General features: G+C 62.5%; 1 protein-coding gene across 1 annotated transcript in view; it reads left to right on the top strand.

Annotated features, from left to right (window-relative positions):
- The window catches only part of LOC134431318 (cyclic AMP-dependent transcription factor ATF-7-like), a 47472-nt gene that overhangs the window by 31212 nt on the left and 2893 nt on the right, over positions 1 to 13367 (top strand). The window contains exons 3-11 of the mRNA XM_063179300.1: positions 332 to 428; positions 1123 to 1241; positions 7007 to 7159; positions 7561 to 7724; positions 8476 to 8575; positions 8747 to 8872; positions 9244 to 9387; positions 10955 to 11152; positions 12401 to 12509. Coding sequence (XP_063035370.1) covers positions 332 to 428; positions 1123 to 1241; positions 7007 to 7159; positions 7561 to 7724; positions 8476 to 8575; positions 8747 to 8872; positions 9244 to 9387; positions 10955 to 11152; positions 12401 to 12509 — 1210 coding nt within the window. The remainder of the gene's footprint in view (positions 1 to 331; positions 429 to 1122; positions 1242 to 7006; positions 7160 to 7560; positions 7725 to 8475; positions 8576 to 8746; positions 8873 to 9243; positions 9388 to 10954; positions 11153 to 12400; positions 12510 to 13367) is intronic.

The following is a 13367-nucleotide window of genomic DNA, read 5'->3' as shown; positions in this document are numbered from 1 at the left end:
CATTGATTGCCCGTTCTGTGCCCATACCCCGAGCATTCATTGCCCGTTCTGTGCCTGTTCTGTGCCCATGACCCCGAGCGCTGATTGCCCGTTCTGTGCCCGTCCTGTGCCCGTTCTGTGCCCATACCCCGAGCATTGATCGCCCATCCTGTGCCCGTCCTGTGCCTGTTCTGTGCCCGTCCTGTGCCCATACCCCGAGCGTTTATCACCGTCCTGTGCCCGTTCTGTGCCCATACCCCGAGCATTGATTGCCCATCCTGTGCCCGTTCTGTGCCCGTCCTGTGCCCATACCCCGAGCGTTTATCACCGTCCCGTGCCCGTTGCCTTGCAGAGGTTCACCAACGAGGACCACCTGGCCGTGCACAAGCACAAGCACGAGCTGACGCTCAAGTTCGGCCCCGCTCGCACCGACTCCGTCATCATCGCAGGTACGGCGGGCTGGGCGCCAGGCACAGCTGCGCCCCATAAACCCCTGATCTGCATTTCATCAGCCTTCCACGTTTTTCCTTTATTTTTTATGGTGGTATCAGGTTTTGTGGGGTTTGGGTTGTTTTTTTTTTTTTTTTTTTTTTTTTTTTTTAAGCTCTCGCCGTTTTTTATTAAAGGCTGGAGGATTTATGGCCAGAAGGGCTTTCACGTCTCTGCGCGTGCTTTGAGCACGATGAGCCAGCCCTCACAGAGCAGCTTCCCCTCTCGGCCCAGGTGTCAGTTTTCCCCGAGCTTTTAGGAAGCTGCAGTTAATAAATTAAATAAATAAAATAAATTAAAGCCCCACGAGCTCTGCAGAGCCCCAGCCAGAGCTCCCACAGCCTCTGTAAAATGGGGGAACCCAAACCCCACAAATCTCAGAGCAGAGAGACCCCAGGGTCCCTCCTGTGCCTCTGTGTCCCTGCTGGGTGACAGAGGGGACACCCTGGAGGGGTTTTGGGGAAAACAAAACAAAACAAAACTAAACCCCAGAGAAACAAACCCAGCTCACAGTGACTGTCCCCGTTCCAGAGTGTCACTGGCTGTCCCCAGGGTGACACCCACGGTCCCGGGGCTCCCACTGAGGGACTGGGGTGGTAAAATGGGGATTTTTGGTTTTGCTCTCCCTGACCAATTCCCGGTGTTCCGACCCAGATCAGACCCCGACCCCGACGCGGTTCCTGAAGAACTGTGAGGAGGTGGGGCTGTTCAACGAGCTGGCCAGCTCCTTCGAGCACGAGTTCAAGAAAGCGGCCGAGGATGACGAGAAAAAGGCAAGAGGGGCACTGGGAGGGACTGGGAGCACTGGGAGGGACTGGGAGCACTGGGAGGGACTGGGGCGGCTCCCGTGCGAGGCACGGCCCCGGCGGGATCTGCTGCCGTGTGGGGCCTTGTTGGTGTCACTCGGGTGACTTTGGCGCCGTTCCCACCGATCCTGGCCTGCCGGGAGCTGATTTAATGGTTTATTATTCCTTTGGCTTTGCACTTCGGAAAAAGGGGGGAAATAGAGAGGGGGAGAGCCCAAAACACCTGACAGGGAAGGAACTGCAGAAACAGAGAGGGGGGAATATCCAAAGTAATGACAGGGAAGGAACTGCAGAAACAGAGAGGGGGGAATATCCAAAATAATGGCAGGGAAGGAACTGCAGAAACAGAGAGGGGGGAATATCCAAAATAATGGCAGGGAAGGAACTGCAGAAACAGAGAGGGGGGAATATCCAAAATAATGGCAGGGAAGGAACTACAGAAATGGAGAGGGGGAGTACCCATAATAACGACAGGGAAGGAGCTGCAGAAATGGAGAGGGGGAGTACCCATAATAATGACCGGGAAGGAGCTGCAGAAATGGAGAGGGGGAGTACCCATAATAATGACCGGGAAGGAGCTGCAGGGCCCGGGTTGGGAGCAGAACCCCTCGGGGCCGAGGCCCGGCGGGATGGCGCCTTGGAGGGGCAGGCACGGATGGGATGGGGGCACCGGGGCTCCGTCGCAGCTCGGTGGGAAGGAGCAGGTTCGCTAACAAAGAGCTCCGCGCTCCGCCAGCGCCATCGATGCCGGCTGCCCCCGCAGCCCGGCGAGCGCCGGCGGCTGAAGGACGCGGGGATCTCATCAGAAAGCAGCTAATTAAGGACATTTGCAGCCCCCGCCCCGCCCGCCGGCCGGGCGGGAGCGGCAGCAGATGCGTGCCGGGCGCGCAGCCTGGCACATACATTTACTAAATTGATGTATGGCCGCGCATACGCTCGCAGTCAGCGGCGCTGCTCGGAAATAAACTGCGGGAGCCGAGCCGCGTAAATCTTGCCGAGATGGGGAACGGAGGAATTCAGAATTAAAACTGAAACCTGCCTTCCCAGCCGCTCCCCCCGCTCGCCAATAACAGGCTCTTTAAACCGAAATTGATCTCTCTCATTGGTATGCGGCTGCGGCAAAGGCTCCTGCCCTTTGTTCTGGAGCGGGGAAGGGAGGCAGGAACAGGCAGGGAATGGGGACAGGGATGGGGGGCAGGAACAGCCCGAGATGGGGGGCAGGAACAGGCGGGGATGGGGACAGGGATGGGGGGCAGGAACGGGCAGAGATGGGGGGCAGGAACAGCCCGGGATGGGGGGCAGGAACAGGCGGGGATGGGGGGCAGGAACAGCCCAGGATGAGGGGCAGGAACAGGCAGGGATGGGGGGCAGGAACAGGCAGGGAATGGGGACAGGGATGGGGGGCAGGAACAGCCCGAGATGGGGGGCAGGAACAGCCCGAGATGGGGGGCAGGAACAGCCCAGGATGGGGGGCAGGAACGGGCAGAGATGGGGGGCAGGAACAGCCCGGGATGGGGGGCAGGAACAGCCCGGGATGAGGGGCAGGAACAGCCCAGGATGGGGGGCAGGAACAGCCCAGGATGGGGGGCAGGAACAGGTGGGGATGGGGGGCAGGAATGGGCAGGGAATGGGGACAGGGATGAGGGGCAGGAACAGCCCAGGATGGGGGGCAGGAACAGCCCAGGATGGGGGGCAGGAACGGGCAGGGATGGGGGGCAGGAACAGCCCAGGATGGGGGGCAGGAACAGGCAGGGATGGGGGGCAGGAACAGCCCAGGATGGGGGGCAGGAACGGGCAGGGATGGGGGGCAGGAACAGCCCAGGATGGGGGGCAGGAACGGGCAGGGATGGGGGGCAGGAACAGGCGGGGATGGGGGGCAGGAATGGGCAGAGATGGGGGGCAGGAACAGGCGGGGATGGGGGGCAGGAACGGGCAGGGATGGGGGGCAGGAACAGCCCAGGATGGGGGGCAGGAGCAGGCAGGGATCAACCTAAATACTCCTGAGAAACGATTCCGGAATATTCCCCGCACGGAGCTGGGGTTTTAGGGAGGGGTCGTCCCTGCTCAGGCCCTGTCCGGCCAGGCCAGCGGTCGCTCCGGGGCCGGGCCGCGCCCCCCGCCTCCATCCCGGTTCGTGCTTGCCCTCCCCTTGCGCGGTGGCGCCGCTCCAGCGCCGCTGATCGAGCCGCGGGCGCGTCCCCGGGGGCGCCGTGAGCGGCTCGAGCGAGGCTGGGCGATGATCCCGGCTCTGTGTGATCCCCGGGCGGGCCGGGAAACGGGAACGGGGCCGGGAAACGGGGACAGGGCAGGGAAACGGGAACGGGGCGGGGAAACGGGAACGGGGGCAGGGAAACGGGAACGGGGCAGGGAAACGGGGACAGGGGCAGGGAAACGGGGACAGGGGCAGGGAAACGGGAACGGGGCAGGGAAACGGGGACAGGGGCAGGGAAACGGGAACGGGGCCGGGAAACGGGAACGGGGCAGGGAAACGGGAACGGGGCAGGGAAACGGGAACGGGGGCAGGGAAACGGGGACAGGGGCAGGGAAACGGGAACGGGGCAGGGAAACGGGAACGGGGCCGGGAAACGGGAACGGGGGCAGGGAAACGGGAACGGGGCGGGGAAACGGGAACGGGGGCAGGGAAACGGGAACGGGGCAGGGAAACGGGAACGGGGCCGGGAAACGGGAACAGGGGCAGGGAAACGGGAACGGGGGCAGGGAAACGGGAACGGGGGCAGGGAAATGGGAGCAGGAGCAGGGAAACGGGAACGGGGCAGGGAAACGGGGACAGGGGCAGGGAAATGGGAACGGGGCCGGGAAACGGGAACGGGGCAGGGAAACGGGAACGGGGCAGGGAAACGGGGACAGGGGCAGGGAAACGGGGACAGGGGCAGGGAAACGGGAACGGGGGCAGGGAAACGGGGACAGGGGCAGGGAAACGGGGACAGGGGCAGGGAAACGGGAACGGGGCAGGGAAACGGGGACAGGGGCAGGGAAACGGGGACAGGGGCAGGGAAACGGGGACAGGGGCAGGGAAACGGGGACAGGGGCAGGGAAACGGGAACGGGGCAGGGAAACGGGAACGGGGCAGGGAAACGGGAACGGGGCAGGGAAACGGGAACGGGGCAGGGAAACGGGAACGGGGCAGGGAAACGGGAACGGGGGCAGGGAAACGGGGACAGGGGCAGGGAAACGGGAACGGGGCAGGGAAACGGGAATGGGGGCAGGGAAACGGGAACGGGGGCAGGAAAATGGGAATAAGGGCAGGAAAATGGGGACAGGGGCAGGGAAACGGGAACAGGGGCAGGAAAACGGGAATAAGGGCAGGAAAATGGTGTTTGCTGCACCTACAGCATGGCTGGGCTCTGAAAGGGCAGGAAAAAAATGCTTGTAAGGGCAGGTAAGTGGGTATAAGGGCAGGTGAATGCGTATAAGGGCAGGTAGTTTGGTTATTGCTGCACCTACCGCGGGCAGAACCGCCCAGGGGAGCTGCCCAGGGGGCTGGAGCTGTGTCCTCTGTGAAATACCCCAAAAGGAGGGGCTGGAGCTCCAAAATAGCCCAAACCAAGGGGCTGGAGCTGTGTCCCCCACTAAAGCACCCCAAAATGAGGGGATGGATGGATGGATGGATGAATGGATGGAGCAGGGATGGATGGATGGATGGACGGATGGATGGATGGATGGATGGATGGATGGATGGATGATGGATGGATGGATGATGGATGGACGGATGGACGGATGGATGGATGATGGATGGATGGATGGATGGATGATGGATGGATGGATGGATGGATGAATGGATGAATGGATGGAGCAGGGATGGATGGATGGATGGATGGATGGACGGATGGATGGATGATGGATGGATGGATGGATGGATGGATGGATGGATGGATGGACGGATGGATGGATGGATGGATGGATGGATGGATGGACGGATGGATGGATGGACGGATGGACGGATGGATGGATGATGGATGGATGGATGGATGGATGAATGGATGAATGGATGGAGCAGGGATGGATGGATGGATGGATGGATGGACGGATGGATGGATGATGGATGGATGGATGGATGGATGGATGGATGGATGGATGGACGGATGGATGGATGGATGGATGGATGGATGGATGGACGGATGGATGGATGATGGATGGATGGATGGATGGATGGATGGATGGATGGATGGATGGATGGATGATGGATGGATGGACGGATGGATGGATGGATGGATGGATGGATGGATGGATGGATGGATGGATGATGGATGGATGGATGGATGATGGATGGATGATGGATGGATGGATGGATGGATGGATGGATGGATGGACGGATGGATGGATGGATGGATGGATGGATGGATGGACGGATGGATGGATGATGGATGGATGGATGGATGGATGGATGGATGGATGGATGGACGGATGGATGGATGATGGATGGATGGATGGACGGATGGATGGATGATGGATGGATGGATGGATGGATGGATGGATGGACGGATGGATGGATGGATGGATGGATGGATGGATGGACGGATGGATGGATGATGGATGGATGGATGGATGGATGGATGGATGGATGGATGGATGGATGGATGATGGATGGATGGATGGACGGATGGATGGATGGACGGATGGATGGACGGACAGACAGACGGACAGGGAGCAGGCAGGGGCGGAGCACAGGCTGGCCAAAGCCAGGGCTGCTTTAGGGACAGTTTCCCCTGCCCGGGCAGGAGCAGGATCCGGGTGATTTGCCAGCCCTGGAGCAGCATCCCTGCCCTGCCACGGCCTCCCTGCAGGTCTGGGACCCCGAATTCAGCTGAGCCCTGGCCCTGGTGTCCCCTGCACGTCCCTGGCTGGTTCCTCCGGGCCACGTGGCTCTGCTGGATCCCAGGGTGGTGGCAAGGGGCCAACTCCAGGCATATGGTTGGGTTTTATTTTAATGGGGCGCTCATAGATATTTAATAACTTGCATGGCCCTTTGTTTGCTTTTGATAATCGGGTAATAAAATAATTCAGGCTGATTTATACAATGTTTTACAGCTCTTGCGTGAGTGAAAGTGCCTCCTGTAACTCGCAGGCGTTTGGCTGGGGTGCCTGTTCTCCTTCGCAGGGCCCTTTTCATGCTGAAAATCCCCAAACAGCCCGTGGGGCAGTGCTGTCTGTCACTGGGCCCCACACGGTGCTGCCATCGGGGCTGCGGGGGCTGCAGCTCCCTCTGGGCCGGGCTGGAGCCGCCCCACGCGCTCACAGGGGCTGCCGCAGTGCCAATAAATAACAATTGTAATGATAATAATGATAATAATAATGATAATGATAATAAATGGGCAAGGCTGGGGGCCTGAGCCTCCAACTCGGAGAGCAGAGAGCGTTTCGCAGGCAGCGCGAGATGGGGGCTCCTTCCAGGGTGTCTGTCTGTCCTCCCAGAGCTGTCTGTCCATCCCAGAGCTGTCTGTCCTTCCAGGGTTGTCTGTCCCTCCCGAGCTGTCGCTCCCAGTCTGTCTGTCCCTGCCAAGCTGTCCCTCCCCAGGCTGTCTGCCCTAGATCTGTCTGTCTGTCGCTGCCAGTCTGTCTGTCTGCCCTGGATCTGTCTGTCTGTCGCTGCCAGTCTGTCTGTCTGCCCTAGATCTGTCTGTCTGTCTGTCGCTGCCAGTCTGTCTGTCTGCCCTAGATCTGTCTGTCTGTCTGTCTGTCGCTGCCAGTCTGACCATCCCTCCTCCCCGCAGGGCTCGGGCGCCCTGGACATGTCGCTGCCCTCCACGCCGGACGTGCGGGTCAAGGAGGAGGAGCCGCTGGACGTGGACTCGTCGCCGCCCGAGAGCCCCGCGGCAGCGCGGCCGCGCTCGCCCCAGCGGGACCGGGACCGGGACCGGGACAAGGTGCGGTGGTGCCCTGGGCACCCGGCTGGGCTCCTCAGGGCCGGATTTGGGCTTTTCTGGGGCCGGATTTGGGCTCTGAAGGGACACAGGGGCTGGAGATTCACCCCTTCCTAAAGCACCCCAAATGGAGGGGCTGGAGCTCCTAAAACGTCCTGAATAGTGGGGGGCTGAAACTTCACCTCCATCTCAAACACCCCAGATGGAGGGGCTTGAGCTTCTAAAACATCCTGGATGGAGGGGCTGGAGTTTCAGCTCCCTCCCAAACACCCCGAGTGCAGTGGCTGGAGCTTTGCGCCCCTCGCCGTGTGGGTGATGCATTCCCCTGGGTGTCTGTGATGGGGGTTTCTGGAGGCTGAGCATGTGGCATTGAGCAGCCCCTGTTTGTGCTCTCTGCCCCCCAGGAGGGCCCCCCCAAGGCCGTGGTCCTGTCCACCCCCACGCCCACCATCGTGCGGCCGGGCTCGCTGCCGCTGCACCTGGGCTACGACAGCCTGCACGCCGCGGCCACGCTGCCCTCGCCAACCTCGGTCATCACCCAGGCGCCGCCCGCCAGCCGCCACCTCGGGTGAGTGTGGGCAGGGATTGTGACTGACAGACAGACAGACAGACAGACTGACTGACAGACAGACTGACTGACAGACAGCTGGGTGAGCACGGGCACCGCCCGCCAGCTGGCACCTGGGGTGAGTATGGGCTGGGATTGTGACTGACAGACAGACAGACTGACTGACAGACAGACAGCTGGGTGAGCACGGGCACCGCCCGCCAGCTGGCACCTGGGGTGAGTATGGGCTGGGATTGTGACTGACAGACAGACAGACTGACTGACAGACAGACAGCTGGGTGAGCACGGGCACCGCCCGCCAGCTGGCACCTGGGGTGAGTATGGGCTGGGATTGTGACTGACAGACAGACAGACTGACAGACTGACAGACAGACAGACTGACTGACAGACAGCTGGGTGAGTATGGGCAGGGAGAGCTCCAGGGGCAGGAATTCCATCCGGGAATTCCCTGGGAGCCAGGGGGAGCTGCCACAGTGGGGCTGCTGGGCTGGCACAGCTGGCACGGCTGGCGCTGCCATGGCCCAGGCAGTGGTGCAGAGCTGCTGTTGTGTTTTGCAGCTCTCCCAGGGCAGTTTTGCAGAGCTGCTGCTGTTGTGTTTTGCAGTGGTGCAGAGCTGCTGTTGTGTTTTGCAGCTCTCATAGGGCAGTGGTGCAGTGGTGCAGGGTTATTTTGCGGCTCTCCCAGGGCGGTTTTGCAGGGCTGTTGTTGTGTTTTGCAGTTTTGCAGGGCTGCTGTCATTGTGTTTTTCAGCTCTCCCAGCTCCTCCCTCCCTCTCGTCGTGCAGCTCGCCAACGGCCAGACCGTGCCCGTGCTGCCCGGGCCCCCCGTGCAGATGCCGTCTGTCATCTCGGTGAGAGAACCTTCCAGAACCTGCCCTGTGCTCCGTGCTGGGGGATTGTGGCACTCAGGGTTGGCAGCTCTGCCCTGTGCTCCGTGCTGGGGGATTGTGGCACTCAGGGTTGGCAGCCCTGCCCTGTCGGGAGCTGCTCCGGTGCCAACGCCTCTGTCCCGCTGCCCGCAGCTGGCCCGGCCCGTGGCCATGGTGCCCAACATCCCTGGCATCCCCGGGCCCCCCGGCAGCAGCAGCAGCAGCAGCAGCGGGTCCCTGTCGCCCTCAGCACTCCCCGTGCACTCGGAAGCCAAACTGGTGAGTGGTGGCACTGTCAGGGGGTCCCCAGGCCCCAGCAGCTCCTGGCTGGGGCAGCTCCCCTGCCCAGGGAGGGGACTGGGCGCCGGTGTCACCATTGTCACCCCTGGGTCCCTCAGGGGCTGCTCCCCTCCCCACAGAGCCAGGGAGGGGATTGGGCACCATTGTCACCGGGCACCCCTGGGCCGCTCTGCACCCTCAGATCCCGCTGTGGGCACTCGGGGACACCTGGGCAGGGCTGGGCTGGGCACTGCCCGCTGGGCTGGACTGGACGCAGCTGGTGGCCGTGTCCAGCGGGGTGGCTGCAGGGTGGCTGCAGGGGCTGCCGGGGCCCTGGCAGCCCCTCTGATGCCCCTTTTTGCCCCTCCCAGAGGCTGAAGGCCAGCCTGGCAGCCTCCTCCTCGCTGAACGGCAGCAGCCTGGCCGTGGGCTCGGCCAGCACCCTGGTGACCGCGCGGCCGGAGCAGAGCCAGGGGGGACAGCACCCCGACACGCCGTCCCCGGCCCAGCCACAGGTGTGTGTGTGTGTGTGTGTGTGTGTGTGTGTGTGCTGCGGCCGCTGGTAATGCTGATAATGCTGGGGCTGCCCTGGAGCTGCAGCTGGGGCTGCCCTGGGACTGCTCCTGCTCTACACTGGGGCTCCCAGGCCTTGGCAAGGAGCACAAACCCTCCCAGCGCCCCCCCCACACTGCAGAAGGGGTTAAACCCTGTCCATTCCAGGGCTGCTCCGCACTGAGGCAGCACCAGGCAGGGGCTCCAGCCCTGCCTCACCTGCCTGGCAGCCCCGGGGTTGGCTGGGAAGGGGCATTTCCCCTCCTGTCCCTGCCCAATGCGGGTTAAACGCTCCCCGCTCAGACAGTCAGCCGGGCTGGCTCTGCAGCAGCCGAGTGCCAGCAGCTCCATCAGCGTGGCCGCCTGCTCGCTCGGCTGGCTGCGCAGGGTTTGGTCTCCAGATGCTGCTCTGGGGCTGGGCCGGCCCCTCATTGTGTGGGGCTGGGCTGGCCCCTCTCTCCATGGGGCTGGAGCTGCTCTGCTGCCAGCCCTGGCTGCTCTCCCTTTGTTCTCCCCAATAAAACCAGGGCGCTGCAAACCCTCCCGTTCCCCGTCGCCTCCCAGGCCTTGTTTGGCTGCAGGTTTTGAGGGGAAAATTAATTTTTAAAGTAAATTGCATTCTTGAAAGCCGGGATTATCTGCTGCCCTGAGCAGTGGCCGTGCCTGGCAGCGGCAGCAGGACCGAGCTCTGTTCACTCTGCGGTGCCAGCGCCGTGTCCTGCCTGTCCCAGAGCCGCTGCTGAGCCTGTCCCTGTCCCTGTCCCTGTCCCCTCTCCCTGTCCCTGTCCCTGCAGGTGTCCCCAGCGCAGCCCACACCCATCTCTCGCTGTCCCCAGGTGTGCCCATGTCCCTGTCCCTGTCCCCAGGTGCCCATGTCCCTGTCGCTGTCCCCAGGTGTGCCCATCTCTCGCTGTCCCCAGGTGTGCCCATGTCTCCCTGTCCCCAGGTGTGCCCATCTCTCGCTGTCCCCAGGTGTGCCCATGCCCATCTCTCACTGTCCCCAGGTGTGCCCATGTCCATCTCTCGCTGTCCCCAGGTGTGCCCATCTCTCGCTGTCCCCAGGTGTGCCCATGTCCCTGTCCCTCTCCCCAGGTGTGCCCATCTCTCGCTGTCCCCAGGTGTGCCCATCTCTCACTGTCCCCAGGTGTGCCCATCTCTCGCTGTCCCCAGGTGTGCCCATGTCCCTCTCGCTGTCCCCAGGTGTGCCCATCTCTCACTGTCCCCAGGTGTGCCCATGTCTCACTGTCCCCAGGTGCCCATGCCCATCTCTCGCTGTCCCCAGGTGTGCCCATGTCTCGCTGTCCCCAGGTGTGCCCATCTCTCGCTGTCCCCAGGTGTGCCCATGTCCCTCTCGCTGTCCCCAGGTGTGCCCATCTCTCACTGTCCCCAGGTGTGCCCATGTCCCTGTCACTGTCCCCAGGTGTGCCCATGCCCATCTCTCACTGTCCCCAGGTGTGCCCATCTCTCGCTGTCCCCAGGTGTGCCCATGTCCCTGTCCCCAGGTGTGCCCATGTCTCGCTGTCCCCGCAGGTGTCCCCGGCCCAGCCCACGCCCAGCTCCGGGGGCCGGCGCCGGCGCGCGGCTGACGAGGACCCGGACGAGCGCCGGCAGCGCTTCCTGGAGCGGAACCGCGCGGCCGCCTCGCGCTGCCGGCAGAAACGCAAGCTCTGGGTGTCCTCGCTGGAGAAGAAGGCCGAGGAGCTCACCAGCCAGAACATCCAGCTGAGCGTGAGTGGGGCACGGGCTGGGCACGGGCTGGGCACGGGCTGGGCACGGGCTGGGCACGGGGCTGGGCACGGGGCTGGCACGGCCAGAACATCCAGCTGAGCGTGAGTGGGGCACGGGCTGGGCACGGGCTGGGCACGGGCTGGGCACGGGGCTGGGCACGGGGCTGGCACGGCCAGAACATCCAGCTGAGCGTGAGTGGGGCACGGGCTGGGCACGGGCTGGGCAGGAGGCTGGGCATGGGCTGGGCACGGGCTGGGCACGGGGCTGGGCACGGGGCTGGCACGGCCAGAACATCCAGCTGAGCGTGAGTGGGGCACGGGCTGGGCACAGGCTGGGCAGGGGCTGGCACGGGGCTGGCACGGGGCTGGCACGGCCAGAACATCCAGCTGAGCGTGAGTGGGGCACGGGCTGGGCATGGGGCTGGGCACGGGGCTGGCACGGGGCTGGCACGGCCAGAATATCCAGCTGAGCGTGAGTGGGGCACGGGCTGGGCACGGGCTGGGCAGGAGGCTGGGCACGGGCTGGGCACGGGGCTGGCACGGGGCTGGCACAGCCAGAACATCCAGCTCAGCGTGAGTGGGGCACAGGGTGGCACAGCCCTGGCATGGCCCTGGCACAGCCCTGGTGCGGCCCTGGCATGGCCATGGGTTTTTTGGGAAGCTCCAAGGAGTTTTTGGGACGCTCTGAGGAGTTTTTTGGAAGCTCCAAGGAGTTTTTGGGAAGCTCTGAGGGGTTTTTGGGACACTGAGGGTTTTGGGGAAGCTCTGAAGGTTTTTAGGAAGCTCTGAGGGGTTTTTGGGACACTCTGAGGGTTTTTGGGACGCTCTGAAGGTTTTTAGGAAGCTCTGAGGGGTTTTTGGGACGCTCTGAGGAGTTTTTTGGAAGCTCTGAGGGGTTTTTGGGACGCTCTGAGGGTTTTTAGGAAGCTCTGAGGGGTTTTTGGGACACTGTGAGGGTTTTTGTGACACGGAGGGTTTTTGGGACGCTCTGAAGGTTTTTTGGAAGCTCCAAGGAGTTTTTGGGAAGCTCTGAGGGGTTTTTGGGACACTGAGGGTTTTGGGGAAGCTCTGAGGGGTTTTTGGGACGCTCTGAGGGTTTTTGTGACACGGAGGGTTTTTGGGACGCTCTGAAGGTTTTTTGGAAGCTCTGAGGGGTTTTTGGGACGCTCTGGGGGTTTTTGTGACCCCGAGGGTTTTGGGCCGCTCTGCGGAGTGGCTCAGGTGTGCCCGTGTGTCTGTGTCCCCTCAGAACGAGGTGACGCTGCTCAGGAACGAGGTGGCGCAGCTGAAGCAGCTGCTGCTGGCCCACAAGGACTGTCCCGTCACGGCGCTGCAGAAGAAGAGCCAGGGCTACCTGGGTGAGTGATGGCACGCCGGGGCCGGGCGGGGCTGGGAGGGAGGGCACTGTCCCCTCAGGCCGTGCCTGTCACCCCCTGGCTGTCGCCGCTGTCGCCGCTGTCCCTCGGGGTCCCGGCAGGGCAGGGCAGGGCGGGCACAGCGCAGCGCCCAGCAGGGAGGGCAGAGCGCCCGGGCTGGCACAGGACACCCCAAAATGCCCTCGGAGCCCCCCAGGCCATTCCTGCCCATCCCACTGAGGGGCATCCCCAGAGTGTCCCTGTGACCTTGGGGTGGCACCTGCTGGCACGGGGGCAGTGCCAGGGCAGGGTGGGTGTCCCCGTGCCCCCCTGTGCCCCCAGGGCAGGGTCCCTGTGCCCCCCATGTCCCTTGGACATTCCAAATTTGCTGCCCCACACCAAGGCCAGACATCCTGGAGCTCCATTGCTCATTCTCTGCCATTCCCTCGGCTTGGCAGTTAAACAAAAAAAAAAAAGGAAAAGGCTGGTTTTTATCTCCTTTTCTTCCCATAATTTTCTTTTTTTAATGCTGGCTGTTTCATTATCACCGAGCCGGGAGCTGGCGGGATCTGGGTCCTGCTGCCCTGCCTGCAGTGCAGCTCAGGCTGCTGAGAGGCTTTGGGAGGACGCTGGAGTCCTCTAGTGTTCCTTGGAAAAACGGGAGCACGGGCTGAGAGAGCAGGAACACGGGCAGAAAAAGGGGAAAAAATACCTAAAAATGAAAATTCGGTGTTCAGGGCTGTGCCTTGTGCCTTGTCAGGGTCTGTGGGGTTCTGCCGAGCCTGGTGGGGCACAGGGGTCCTGGCACCCCTGGGAAAAAATACCTAAAAAATGAAAATTCAGTGTTCAAGGCTGTGCCTT

Source organism: Melospiza melodia, chromosome 31, assembly GCF_035770615.1.
Source record: "Melospiza melodia melodia isolate bMelMel2 chromosome 31, bMelMel2.pri, whole genome shotgun sequence".
NCBI classification, from domain to species: domain Eukaryota; kingdom Metazoa; phylum Chordata; class Aves; order Passeriformes; family Passerellidae; genus Melospiza; species Melospiza melodia.
This window is presented reverse-complemented; position numbering and strand designations above follow the sequence as displayed.